Raw genomic sequence first — 14,837 nt, 5'->3', positions numbered from 1 at the left:
CGAACAGCTGTGTTGCAATAAAACTAACACTGTGCTGGCTTCTACAGATGACTGCAGGAAAAGGATTTGAGTCTTTTTAATTGAAGAGGGATTTCTTGATCTAAATATGCTTTAATTACATTTCTTGATCTGTTGTAAAATGAGGATATTGAATAACATTTACCCGGTGTGATGGAGAGACTTGTGATGAGCTGTTATTGTGCATACTGTGTGTATTGTGTTTGCTTTTGAATAGACGATATAAATATGGAGGGGAAAAAACGGCTCATCAGGTGTTGGTTTATTTCTATTACTTGTTGTTGTGTATTGTAACCGATGTGCATCCAGCAAAAACAGAGGGTCCTCTCACTGCCAAATAATGGGACTTTGAGTCAGGGTCAATGTAATCCTTTCTAATGGGTCCCTCGGCTCCTGTACCTGATGAGAAGCATAATCACGGTTAATGGCATTAATAAACATTTCCACTCAAATCAGAGATAGTTTAGGACAAAGAAGCAAAAAGTAAGAATCAACCAGCACCTCAGCGACATTCACTGATTTAATTTACATTGTTTGATCAATCAGCTAACTGGAGTTGAAGGGCAGAATGAAAGTCTAGACACACACACACACACACACACACACGCACGCACGCACGCACGCACGCACGCACGCACACACACACACACACACACACCAGACACTTCAAGGTGACTGCAAGCAAGGCAAAGACAATGACACAGCTTTGACTGTAGCCTCTTCTTCAGTGAGCCTCACGTACACCAGCCCCATCCAAAGGTTCAGCACGTTGAACTGAAGTAATAAAAGTTGACAAAAATACACAACCAAACACAAGAAGTACAAAAGAATGCAATATCCATACATCAAATGATTACTTTACTTGGTTTTTGTCACTTGTGGCAGAATATGTGGAAAGTCATCGTGTTTCTTTGAATAATGAAGCAAAGTTACTGTAATTTTAATGCAATATACAGTAAATAATCAAATTGCACTTCAGTCACTGAGTTTGAATTTCCATGAACTCCCTGACAACGTTTCACGTTTTCTTTGTTATTGGTTCGGTTTCATTAATCTTCTTTCTCCAAACTTTCTAACCTAAAGCATCAGCAGCTTTACTGCAACCTTTGAATAATGCAAGTTGAGTTTTTTTTCCTTCTTCAATAAATATGGAAAACATTCATTTGTATGGGTTGCCACTCTCGCCTCACAGGGAGAAGACCACAGTCCAGTTCGACTTCTACGCTTGGAGCCTTTCTGTGTGAAGTTTGCATGGTGTCCCTGTGCATGCGTCTGACTTCCTCCAACTGAAGACATGTCGTCAGGTTAGTTCGTGAGTCAGTGTGAGTGATTGCCCACTGCTCTGCTGAGCCAATGGCCAGGATGGGACCTCATTGTTGCCCTCGGTCAGCCGACGTCAGCCGCCTGTGACCTTTGACCTCACGAAAGAAGACATGCATCTAGTTTATAAACAGTGGAGTTGGCCTTTTGTATGCTTCAAACATACAGTTGGCGCATACCAATATTTAAGGACCTCGAGTCGAAAGTTCATCCTGAAGGTCAACAGGTAACACAGATGTGATAATTAAACTTTTCAGATTAACTAAGAAGATCAATTCTGCTATGAGGAAAAAAAATAATATTAAAAAACTGTATTATGACAATGAATCCCTGTCATCTACTGAGTGCCGAATGCAAAAAGAAATTCAAAAGAGCTTTAAATCAATTTCGCATACAGTTGCAAGAATAATGTCATCACATGTAACTCTTTCTTAATCCAGCAGAGACACATAATCCCTGAAGATCCTTCTCTGGTGCTGCTGGCAGTCCGCTGGGGATGTGACAGTTTGTCTCACCAATATTGTGGCGAACTGCCGTCACAGTTGAATAGAAAATATCAATGTGTTGGAATGTAATGAAGTTGTTAATGAGTTTTGTGTCTTTAAAATCAGTATATGCAATTCCTCTCTGTCCTTTTTCTGATCACATCTTAAACGGGTCAATGCATTCTGCTCAATCTGATGTAAGCATGTATGTAAAACAAATTGTCAGGATGTCTCATGGAGGTAAAAACCTACTTCTCTTCTGTTGTATTAACACACTTTAAAAGCTCAACACGTCGCTGCAGTGCAATCATCCCAAGCTTAGTTCCTCTAAATTCCCTGTAGTCTGTGCATCAAGTCTTATTTATGTTCTTGAACAAATCTGACATGACCCAATTACACATTCAGATTTTTTCTTTCTTTTCTTTGCGATGAACGTTTAATACAAATACAAAGCAGAAACGCAATAAATTGTACACTACATAAAATACTTTTTAACTTCCGCAGGAATTTCTTTCAGCTCTGCCGACTTGAGTGCTCTTTTTTGTGATATTCCATCTTACTTAGTGTTCGAACCTGCTTTCCTTGTCAAACAAATGAAATGACTTGTGTGTTAGATTTTGTGACCCAGTGGCTCGGCGAGGCTGTGCGGCTCACTAATGTCTCCCTCAGGTGTCATCAGGAACAACCCCAGGGAGGAGCCCAGCGGCTTTCCCTTCAAGTGAAAAGGCCTGGAAACTCAGGCAATAAACAACAAAGGTATAGTACCACCGTGCACTCACCTCACTTTGCAAATAACCCAGCCACCAAATAGCTTACTATGAAACTTTAATGACTGTCTGTGACTGACTGGGTCCTGAATAATAGAGCAAGGAAAGGACCTGCTTTTTTTCGCAGCATAATGAATCCCACTGAAAGTGAGTTCAGAAATAAATAAATAGTGAAATAATTAAGTAAAGAGACAGATGCGTACTGGCTTTAAATAAGATTTAATTTACACTGACCTTCACACCTAAATCTGTAGCGTTAATTACCTTGTGAGCGTACAAAAAATCCCAGCGGCAGGTAAATATTTCTGCGAGGGATGGTCTCTTAACATCTGGCACTTTATCCCCTGCTGTTGCTTTGTCTTAAATAGTGTCTCAACTCTTCCACCCAATGAAGAGCTCTGCTTTAATCGCTGTATAAAACTGATTCTTTTAAAAACTGATAGTTCAGTGACTGAGCCAGGATGTGGCTCTTGTTGCAGTGGAAGTTCTCTCTGTGAAAAGTTGCTCATCTGACCTGGATTCATATTCTTTTTTATTATCACCCTCCTCTTAAAACGTGCAACACACATCTTGTCTCTTCGGGCCGGCCGGCACACTGAAACACCAGCAGCAGTCGAGGTGCTTCAACACTGAAGACGCTTAATCCGCCATTTTTTCCCCCCACGAATTGCACTAAAGGTTAAACTTGTATCTCGACATGTTTTTCTCAGAAACATTCGGCACTAGCAGATGATATCGCGGTATTCGAGTGTTGCTACCTTTTTAAATATTGCTGTCATGCATTAGCAAGCACGATTCTTCGGGGAAGCCTTTGAGGATCAGTTGGTAATGCATTATGGAGGTGACGATAATGGGCTTCTGCATTTCAATCCTGAGTCAGACAACCACAATATCTGATACTTTCCTCCTAATGAGGAGCAAACATAAAGGGCTTCTTTTGCAACACTTAAAAGTTCCATATTTCCTCATATATAATCCAAAAGAAATCGTAACACATTGCACATTGCTGTGCAAAAACGTATCTTCATCATCAAGAGGAAAGTTGCTAATTTGGGTCCTCCACTATCATGAAAGCAAAGCCAGTTAATTAGAAGACACCTGAGGCACAAGGCGCCACCCTGTTCAGTAAATCATCTTGTTAGTAATCAGGGAGTTGACAGACATTTTCCCATAACGCACACAGATTTTAGTACTTAAGTGCATTTATAGCCTCAGAGAAGTTTTAATCCTGCATCGTGCTATTTAAACATCCGTCTGGCTGGAAGCAAAAATGAGAAACAAAAATGACAACAGAAAGAAAAGAAAGAAAAAAGATTTTAGAGAAGGCAACATGACTCTGTACATTTCTTGTCATTAAAGGTCATCGGCGGGGTCACGACTGGACCTGCTTTAAGTTTTGAGGTCAACTTAAGTGCCGTGTTGAGAATCCTGATCAGGACAAAGTTTTTTCCAAAGAGAAGTGAAACATTTTTTCAACTTTGACCAAGTCCAGTTGTCTCGTTAGAACGTAAATTAGAGAATAAAATTTAGTTTGAAAAAAAATCTAATCAGGAGGTCAGCTTGTAGAAATATGTCATTGAGGTTAATTGGTGACCCTAAAAATCCATGAGGTGTAAATGTGAGTGTGTGTGAGATGGTCTGTCTCGCTGTGTTTGCTCTGTGATGGTGTCCAGGGGTGAATGAATGAATCCGGCCTTCGCTCCCAGTTAACTGGGATTATCTCCGTCTCCGCCTAAACCCTGAGCCGGATGAAGCAGCAAAGACCACAACTACATGCCTTTTATGTGCATCATATATATATACTTAATACATTCAGAATTTCACCCAACAGTTCCAATATAGTCAATGATATAGTAGTTTGACCTGGGTTTCAGTTTCCCATGTGGAGTTTGTACATTTTACCCGAGCATTTCTGGCTTCCTTTCACAATGCAAACGTCGGTTTGCAAGATTAGGTCTTTATAAAGTACTAATCAAAATACTTGGAAATGGATCATTTCAACCCAAGTGGGTGAGAAAAGGATATGACAAGACATATGGGCCCACTGAGCAAGCAACGTTCATAGACGTCCAAAACACGTCCGTCCGTCCAGGTCATAACCTGGACGTCTATCTGACAGCCAGAACTAGTTGACAAATGACATAAAACGATGGACATTATAAAAATTATTTACATCTAAGACACCCAGAATCAGTTGGAAGAGACAGGTCACAAGCTGTTAAGTCTAACTGCCTGTAGGATTATTGATTTGTCATTAAAATAATGAGGGAAGTAGATCATGACAGGCCAGAGGAGACAGCATGTGAAGTTTAATGACCAATGTATGAGTTATGACCATTTATTGTTTTGGTCACGAGGAATTGAACTTTTCAAGTCTCCACGGAGAAACTCGTCACTTTCATCTTGTTAATACAACTATGTACACTAGTAAATGTTTTATCAGCACTGTCAGTTGTTCTAGTGAAGTCAATTGTCAGTTGTCTCAGTGGTGCACTGGTTAGAGCTCCTACTTTGTGGTCAAAGGATTGTGGGTTCAAATCCTAATGAAGGTGTTTGTGGAATTAACTTGTGTGTTCATGTAATTCCTTCCATAATCCTGAAATATCCATGTGATGGTAAATAGTAATGTTGAATTATTCCTGTGACAATTTTCATGATGTGAAATTTGTTTAACTACATTAAACTGAGCAAAATCACACAAACTGCACCATTTACAACCGAGGAAATATCAAAGTTATTTGTAGAAAGACACATTAATGATTGACAAGTCAGTATTGAGTACCACCACTATATATATGTTCCATAATGTAATATTTTTAAATAAATAAATAAATAAATAAATAAATAAATAAATAAATAAATAAATAAATAAATAAAAATACCTTCTTAGAGTGTATATTTTAAAATAGAACAATTTTTATGTATGTTTTTAAATTAAATACATCAACTATACTCTCCAGGATGAAGAGATTCTCTTCACGTCTCAATGTTTTATTTCCAATCATCTATTTTATGATTTTTTCTAAAGTAGAAGAGAAAAAAAAAACACTCACTAATAATGAATTTATCAAATATGGGCTTAATATGTAAATTGAATGAGTGTGTTTGCATGGACTCTCTGTCTTTTTCTATCTATATAGATAAACACACAAAATATGCAGTTTTAGTGAGTCGTACTACTGAAGGTGAATTTTGAAAATCTTTATAACACCATACTGAAATATCTGTAATTCTAAGAAGAACAATATTTGGTTTGATCTGTGAAGCATGTCAGGTTTGTTTTCCCCATTCGTTACCGCTTGTCCTCTCATTTTAATGCTGATGAAAATCAAAGTGCTGTACTTTTGTTCCCACCTTGTTTGTGTTTTTTACGAGCAAATAAAATTTTAATGAAACCCCCGAGTTTAACAGACTGAGAGTCATGTGTTTGCGTGAGAGATGAGATGCACTGAAAGCCCTCCTCACCCTGCAAATCACAGGGAGGATACTTAAGGGCTCTGATTCAATTCAGTTAATCTCTTCTTATAGAAGTAAAAAGTTGTCAAACACCCAAAAAATTCCATGCAAATAAGCAAAGCTGGCAGAGCAGTGCAGCAGAGGCTCAGGGTCTCTCTGCATCAGTTGTAGATTTGCATTTGTTTCCCTCCTTTTGGTTTTCAACATCGACAACACAGTATATTTCCCCGCTTAGATTACAGGTCGTGTGGATTTAAATTGATGCATGTTCCACAAGGTATTACAAGAAAAATCGGTTTTACTGGATTAATGCTATCAATCTATCTCAAGGTAAACTCTACTGAGTATCATGAAGAGATTATCTTTCAACTTAGGTATTTCAGATATCCCAAAATACTTTTTAGGGCATGTAAACCTCAGCGGTAATCCACTGTTTGCATACAAATGTAGTATTGCTTTGTTGACCAATCTGAAGTCTACATCTCTGGTAGTTCATATACAAGGTCAAATGCATCTGATACCATGTTAAAATAGCTCTCCGATCAATGGCAGCCGGTGCAGCAAACCCCCCTTCACTGGAAACAGGTTTTTATTTCCTGTTCGAAACCTTCAAAAACAGCCGTCTCCTGCCGAAACATTTTGCAAAGCATCCTTTTTATAGAGCGTTATTGTCAAGCAGCACGTTTTCAGGTGCACATTACTTGAATGACATGGCATGTGATCTCCTCAGACACGTGTGACGCAGCTTCTGCTTTGAAGAGCAGATTTTGTTTGATATTCAATTTTAGAGTGTGCTGCCATGTGTCTGAGAGGAATTATCTTAACAGAAAGGGTCGTTTTCACACCTGATAGATCCTCCCCTGCTGAAGTGTTCATAGGGCTGACTTCATAAATACATTTTTCCCCCGCTTTAATGCAATCCATGGGTGTCAGAGGAAATCTTGTTTGACCAAGAGTATTAGCACACCCCCAGCCAAATATCGACATGAATGTATTAGCGTGTTTCCTGAGTGATGTGGAAGCTGATTCCTCTGCTGTCTTTGCACTGGAGTCATGCATTAGTGGATCAGCGTCACCAGCTCTTCAAACAAACCATTCCTCCCTGCGTGCACAAGGGGCTGCTGTTACCACATGTTAAACTTCAATGCTGTGCAGTCGAAATATCACCAGACTGTTGCCCAGTGAACACCTGTTTAAAGGAGTGCGAGGAAACTATGAAAGCATGAGCATGAAAGAAGCACTTCTGACTCTGCTTTAGTTTTGCCTTCCTTCCTCAGATGGGTGTTGCCTGCCTCTCTTCACTCAAGCCATTCAATTACTAATAATCCCACTGTCACTGTTACTTCAGCAGCACAACCGGGAGCTTTTAATTGTTTATGTACGTCTCATTTAATCTGTTATTACAGTGTGATTGCTGTGACTGAGCCAAACCTGATAAAACATCTATCTGTAGTATAGATGGGGTGCATCCCTAATAGGATAGACTACTGTATAGATTCTATACAGTAGTCTATCCAATTAGGGACATACACTCACTGGACAGGTCAACACAAAGAAGTAGATAATCTCACACACGCTCACGTTCACATCAATTTAGAATCACCAGTCTCCTTAAATGCATGTTGTTTTTTTGGACGGCAGAGAGAACATGTGAGTGCACAGGGAGAGCATGCAAACTCCAGACTCAAACCCGGGATCCGCTTGCTTTCAGGTGATGGTGCCAACCACTACACCCCCAGAGGAAACAACCTTATTTCCTTTAGTTTTCATGAAAGGATTTTGAGTCATGCTCTCTCTCTCTCTCTCTCTCTCTCTCTCTCTCTCTCTCTCTCTCTCTCTCTCTCTCTCTCTCTCTCTCCATCAGCAATACTGTGATGATCACAGGCAGCAGTACTTATGTCTAAACTGTTTAACAATGCAACTCCGACCCAGTTGAGCTATATGACATTAAAAATGACCATTTAAATCATTTACATGAGCAGTAATCAGAGTAGCAACAACATCAAATGGAATTATTTAATTAGCCACTGGCTGAACGGACATGGCTGGTTTACATATATGTAAGCTTATTTACTGTGAGCAGGCAGACGCCTCCGCTTCTGGGAGATGAGAGAGGGAGAGAGAGAGAGAGAGTGAGAGAGAGAGAGAGAGAGAGAGAGAGAGAGAGAGAGAGAGAGAGAGAGAGAGAGAGAGAGAGAGAGAGCATCAGTGTATTGGCGCTCAAATGGGTAATTGCGCACACAGCGGGCTGAACTACAGCCGCGTCTCCAACTATACGACCCAAGTGTGAGCGCGTCCTATTTCTGCGCGTCAGTCAGACATCGGGAGGTTTGGACTGCTGCGGAAAACTTGGGTTTTGATGTACAAGTGAAGCTCCCAAAAAAAAAGAAAAAAAGAAAAAAAAAATGCGGACTGACTCAGGAGCTTCGTCAACTGAAACAGTTTAAAAGGCGTTCTTTATCCATCTTCCCTCCAGAGGATTAATCTCTCTCTTCGTAAGGATGGGTAAGTCAGACGCTTATCACCTTCGTGACACAGTTGGGGCTTTTTGTACCCAAGAGGATAGATCAGATCATCTCAGATTAGCTTTTTTTGGGGGGGGGAATTCCTCAATAATTATATATTTTCTGATAAAGATAAGTACATCTGTTATTTTTTTCTGTATGTACTCATAAAAAATTACACTGACTCTTTCTGAATATAATCACTGTCATACCTTAAAAGTAGGTAACGTCAGACTGTCATCTATTCTTCATGAGGCAGGTCTGGTGTCTCAGACATGAGACCTCAAGCTGCTCCTCTCAACATGGTCTCCAGCTTAAAGAATTCATTTCTGACTTCTAATTAACCATGTTGGAGCACAAATTTTCCTCAGCCCAAGTCATCCCTTTGATTACTTGTGCCCTACTCTACCCCCAACAGGTTCTGTGATGTTGGACTGGAGGTTATCCTGTCTTCTTCTGCAGGCAGCTGTTTTGCTGCTGCTCAGCGAGGGGGAGAGGATGTGCCCCGCCAGTTGTCGCTGCGAAGGAAAGATTGTTTACTGTGAATCTGGTATCTTCCAAGACATTCCAGAAAATATCACCACGGGATGCCAGGGTCTGTCTCTGCGCTACAACAACCTGCTGGTTCTGTTGCCGTACCAGTTTGCTCACCTCAACCAGCTCATCTGGCTTTACTTGGACCACAACTCCATCAACTCTATCGATGCCCTGGCTTTCCATGGCGTGCGCCGCCTCAAGGAGCTGATACTCAGCTCCAACAAAATAGCCTTTCTGCACAATAAGACGTTCAGCGCCATCCCAAACCTGAGGAGTCTGGACCTATCCTACAATCAGCTGCAGTCGCTGCAGCCGGGTCATTTCTACGGCCTGCGCAAGTTGCAGAATCTCCACCTCCGCTCCAATGGACTGAAACAGATCCTCATTCGCACGTTTCTGGAATGCCGCAGTCTGGAGTTTCTAGATCTGGGTTATAATCGCCTGCGGAGCCTCACCCGCACAACGTTCTTAGGGCTGTTCAAGCTGAAAGAGCTTCATTTAGAGCACAATCAGTTCTCCAGGATTAATTTTTTCATTTTCCCACGTCTAACGAACCTGCAGGCTCTTTATTTGCAGTGGAACCGCATACGGTCCATCAACCAAGGTGTGCCGTGGACCTGGCAGAAACTTCAGAGACTGGACCTTTCGGGGAATGAAATCCAAATCTTGGATCCGGCTGTTTTTCAGTGTATGCCAAATTTACAAACACTGAACCTGGAATCAAACAAGCTGAGCAGTGTGCCCGTGGAAGCGGTGGCGGCGTGGACTTCCCTGACCACCATCAGCCTGGCGGGTAACGCCTGGGACTGCAGCCCCAGCATCTGCCCCCTGATGGGGTGGCTCCGAACCATCAGGGACCCCAAAGACATCAGCATGATATGCAGCAGTCCGAAGTCCGTGCAGGGCGAAAGAGTGGTGGACGTGGTCAGGAACCACTCGACATGTGCGGACATGTCAAACGCCTTCTCCACAACAGCGTTCATCATTATGACTTCAGTCCAAAGTGTGAGCGTCGCATCGTACCCGTTCCCCACGGATTTCACAGACCTGACTCCAACTGAGTGGCCTGAAGAGGAAGTGACCGCCTCAACGACAGCGGAGTCCCCACCAGCGAGCCCCACATCCCACATCCCCCCAGAAACCCCCACCTCATTTATTCCAGAGCAACAATTTCAACACATGTCTTTCCATAAAATCATTGCAGGCAGCGTAGCCCTGTTCCTGTCCGTGTCATTGATCCTGCTGGTTATTTATGTCTCGTGGAGGCGCTACCCCAACACCATGAGGCAGCTGCAGCAGCACTCCGTCAACCACAAGCGAAGGAAAAAGGCCCGCAAGCAGGAGCAGGATCTGAACTCACAGTTGCAAGAGTACTATCTGAGCTACCATTCGAACTCTGAGGCGATGGACTCCTTGGTGAACGAGACGCGGCCGTGCACATGCACGATATCAGGATCCATAGAATGTGAGGTCTGAACTGCCCACTCCACCTTAAGAGACATCAAGTGCAATTGCGAGGCAGAGGTAAAACGTTTTCCTCGAGATTAACTGGGTTTTATCTCTAATATGAGGTGATAGATTCTGCAGCACTGGAAAAAAAAAAATCCTGGGGGGCATAGTACAATGTAATTATGTGCAGAGAGACGGAGATTAAGATGGGAAGATGTATGTGGAGAGAGGTACAGTAATTATCACTCTGACTGACATGAGAACAGTGGCAGGGTCAGCCCCGCTCGCTGTGTTTGCTCGAACGTAACAACTGGACCTCTGCTACAGTAGAAGTCAGCTCTGTTTACAGACCGACCGGATTCCTGAGGCAGAGCGTATCGCCATAGAACACTTCAGCCAACAATGCCACTTTTCTTACATGCCATATTTCTATTGTTTTCTTTCTCTCTTTTGTTTTTTTTTTGTAGCTTGTGAAGCGTGTGTATGTGGCGTGTGTTTGTGCATCTTGGACTGAGTGTGTGCGTGTGAGTGTGTAATGGGGATGAGACGCTAATCCCCAGGTTTACCCACATCTGGCTGGAAGAGTTACAGTGTCGCACCTTATTCTCACAGATAATTCTTGTCCACTCCAATTACTTCGCATTTGGCATTCAAGTGCAGCTACTGGCAGGAGCACGACCACAAAAAAGAGAGGGAACAATTGCAGAGAGAGAGAAAGACAGAGAGAGAGAGAGAGAGAGAGAGAGAGAGAGAGAGAGAGAGAGAGAGAGAGAGAGAGAGAGAGAGAGAGCGTCTTTGTCCTGAGATCATTTGCATGAATACGTTCTCCTTACTCGAGCTGCTTCTCTCTCCCACAAAATCATCAGACAAAAGAAAAAAATAAATGTGCCGTTTGGTTTGTAAATGAAGAAAGACAGATTAAGAATCATTAAAAACCCATGAGCCTAATCTCAGGACTGATATCTTCCGGGGTTCACAAATCTGTCGGGGTCCACTGAAAGGCCCCGTGTGCAAATTCAAAAGTGACAAAGTTGATTTTCAGAACAAATTTTGTATTTATTATTCTTGTCAATATATTTATGCATTGTTTGTGTAAAGGCATTATGATATGGGTACTAGGCATTCTGTGTGATGAAGACAACATAATTAAAAGAAACCTTGACAGATAATAAAGAAAACGTGTGTATATGTGTGTGTGTGTGTGTGTGTTGAAAACACTGAAGCCTCCTTCAGTACATGGAGAAATCTCTTTAAATCCATGCATTGTGCTGCAGACACATTTCATTGGATTTGCTGCCGCTGCATGTGAGCAGAGCTGACATATTGTCACGTGCCTCGCTTTTTGGCTTCTTCTCTTTTTTTTTTTCCTTCCCTTGCCTGCTCCGCAGGATCAACAACAGTATTGATTGTATCTGGGTTGCACACCTCAAACTGAAAGCAGGGGTCTCGTATCAGTCCCTGGGACATAACTGAGCCTGTGCAGAAATGAGCTGCTTTATACACTTTTTCCTCCGGTAAACAGGTTTGCTTTTAGCAGATCCAAAGTAGGCGAAGGCATTCTCTGCATGTCCAAGACACAAAAACAAATTCCAGTCCCTGAAACCAAAAAACAGATTAAAATCTTGGCTTTATGTAACCAGGTCTTTTTTTTTCTTTTCTTTTCTTTTTAACCATGTCAGTGAAGGAACATTGCTCCTGTGCAGTGAAAGAGAGGAGAGAGTGGAGATAGTCCACTGAGGGACGGCCAGTGCAATACGTCAAGGCTGTTATGAAGATATTACCCACCTTAAGTCTGACCTCCTCTATTTCTTCTCTCCTATTACCTTTTTTTTTTTTTTTGGGCTTGATGACTGCGAGGAGAGGAAACGAAGTTGCGGGGAGGACACGTGCAAAGCCTCCACGTGTTAAACCATTAACAAATAGTCCGCGCTGGGGCTTGAATGTGAACGCTAAAAATAAGATATTGCGATTGGGCTGGAAACAACAATCCACCACTTACTCCAACCCTTTCTTTGCAGCTGTCAGTCACATTTTTCCTCGCCGCTGTGGACGCACGCTTCGCTCCTCTCTCCTCGTTATCAGCCATTACCGTGTTCCCACATCTTGTGTGGAGAACATATAAACTTTCTGACTGGTCGAAGGTGGTTCAGATAAAGATTTATGATCTCTCACAAGCCACTCTTTAAACATGACTCAGTGTTTCTTTTGTCCTGCAGGCAAGCATGGAGGCATGCTGCCAACTGAATTTATGTCCATATATTTAGTTCCGGGCTCTTGCATATATGATGAATTTGTTTTGTAGGCCAATGGGAAAACCTGTGAGGCCGTGTGAAGAAATGTAATAAAAGCAGGACAAATGATTTGTTGGTCTAATTTCGGCAGATATTGTAATTAGTGTTGGATTTGTCACATTGTGACTGATGAAAAGCAAGTCCCTGTGTTTTTGAAATCTTTTGGCGTTGGGTGAAAGAATGCTGATTAGAGAGCCGTGGTCTGCATCCCACAGATCATTACCAAGGATATTCGAATGAAGAATTGTGCGAGTGCACAGTATTGACTCAATACAGAAAGGCACAAACACAGCCACACTCCACAGGCAAAATGTGAAAAAGCGCACTATATGTTTTTCCAAGAATAGAGAAATGCGTCTTTGTTCAAGGCATCTTATATACGGTTACTTTCTCCCAGCGTTTCTCCAAAAACAGAACCAGAGAGATCGCATGTAAAAAATCCAGAAATACAGTATGTTTGCCTTCTGCTTCTTGTAAACATTCCCTGTGAGGGGTAGAACTCGCTCAGCCCTCATTGACAGGCGTGAAATTTTTGATCACTACATCTCTCTCCAGGGATCTTTTCCAAAGTAACGTGTGTGGCGCACGGCTTCCTTCTTCTTCAATACCAAGGACAACAATCTGAAAGCATCGGCGATGATGCTTCATCAAGTTCAAAAACATGTTTCCTTTTTAAGTGATGGCCTGATATCCATTTATGAGGTAAGTCATATAAAGTAATAGTTCAACTTAGAGCGAAGAAGCTCATTTGCATTCACCCAATAGTTAGGTGACACTGACACCAGTCTGACCTCTGCCTTGTGAGACTTCAGTCAGCAGCAGGTTGTCCTAACGTTGCATTTCAAGCCTGACTTTGCCCAAAGGTAATAAAAATGTACCTACCAGTACCCTTGAAGCTCTTCAATTAGCATGCCATATTTTATTTATTGATGCTGCATTCATGTGCTTCTTGCACGGTCCCAAGTTGTGAAGTAATTCTTCCGGCTTTCCATGTGTTGAAATGCTTCTAAGTCAAAACGTGGAAACAATATTTAGGTCGCAAACTAAGTCAGATTCAGCTAATCTGACATTTTCATGGTACACTGGAGTGTTCATGTGAGCACCGTTTCTCTCCAAGTCATGGGCCATTTACTGGAGGAGGCTGAGTTGTGTACGTATTATCATACTGTTTACTAGTTATAACAGAGTCTGGAGCAGGTTGTTTATATGAAACATGCTCTCTAAATAATCAGTGCTCGAGCACATGAGCCGTCTCTAAAACTAACACGAATAATAATTTTGCAACATTATAAAAGGTTTCTGCTCTGTCTCCCAAAGACATTTTAAGATTTGGTGTTAACAAGTAGGCTATAAATATTTTAGATGTTTCTGGGTTATTTGTCTTTGCTGGAAGTTTATATGAATTTTTACAGTCAGAAACTATTTTTCTTTTGTGGTTGATGGTGGTAAAACAAGAATGGTCAATAAATCCTTAAACAAACTGATGTGCTGCTCTTTTACAGGAGGACTTGTGACAAGTCCCAGATGGTTATCAAACAACTGCACATAGACTCTGGGTTTTGTGTGATTTTAAATCTGAGTGAAACTGTTGTTGCTTCTCGAAATCGGGGTGCAGCAACTCAAATGTCAACAGCCCCCAGCTGAGATAGTGGAATAGCAAACTGCATTAGGAACGATAATTATAACTTATGCACTGACAATAATTTGATGGCGGATGTTTGCAGGGTGAGCGGGTGAAGAATGACAAGCGCCACAGTCCCGTATAGTGGCAACAGCATGTTCCGTTTGGATTTCTGCCATTTTTACAATTACTCTGTGTAAAGTGATCGCTGCAGAGGCGAGAGCAACTAGTCATTTTCACAAAATCGGTCAATTTATTCATCTCATACTTGATTCTGATGCATAGGACTATAATAATAGAAGGAACTCTTCCTGAAAGTAACTTCTAAAGTTTGATAAAGTAGCAGTTGTGTTGATTCTGAAAGTGTTTTCGTCACTTTTTATTCTGCC

The 14,837-nt window shown here is 41.7% G+C and overlaps 1 protein-coding gene across 1 annotated transcript; it reads left to right on the top strand.

The window, feature by feature from the left end:
* Window positions 1-8,268: 8,268 nt before the first annotated feature.
* On the top strand, window positions 8,269-11,720 carry LOC308112521 (leucine-rich repeat transmembrane neuronal protein 4-like). Its single transcript, XM_080468104.1, has 2 exons — window positions 8,269-8,551; window positions 8,969-11,720. The coding sequence occupies exons 1-2, from the start codon at window positions 8,548-8,550 to the stop codon at window positions 10,561-10,563; spliced, it is 1,599 nt and encodes a 532-aa protein (XP_080324230.1). The 5' UTR covers window positions 8,269-8,547; the 3' UTR covers window positions 10,564-11,720.
* The last annotated feature ends 3,117 nt before the right edge of the window (window positions 11,721-14,837 follow it).

This window comes from Lipophrys pholis (assembly GCF_963383615.2).
Source record: "Lipophrys pholis genome assembly, chromosome: 7".
NCBI classification, from domain to species: Eukaryota; Metazoa; Chordata; class Actinopteri; order Blenniiformes; family Blenniidae; genus Lipophrys; species Lipophrys pholis.
Note: the sequence above shows the minus strand (reverse complement) of the source record. Positions and strands in the feature narration are given on the sequence as shown.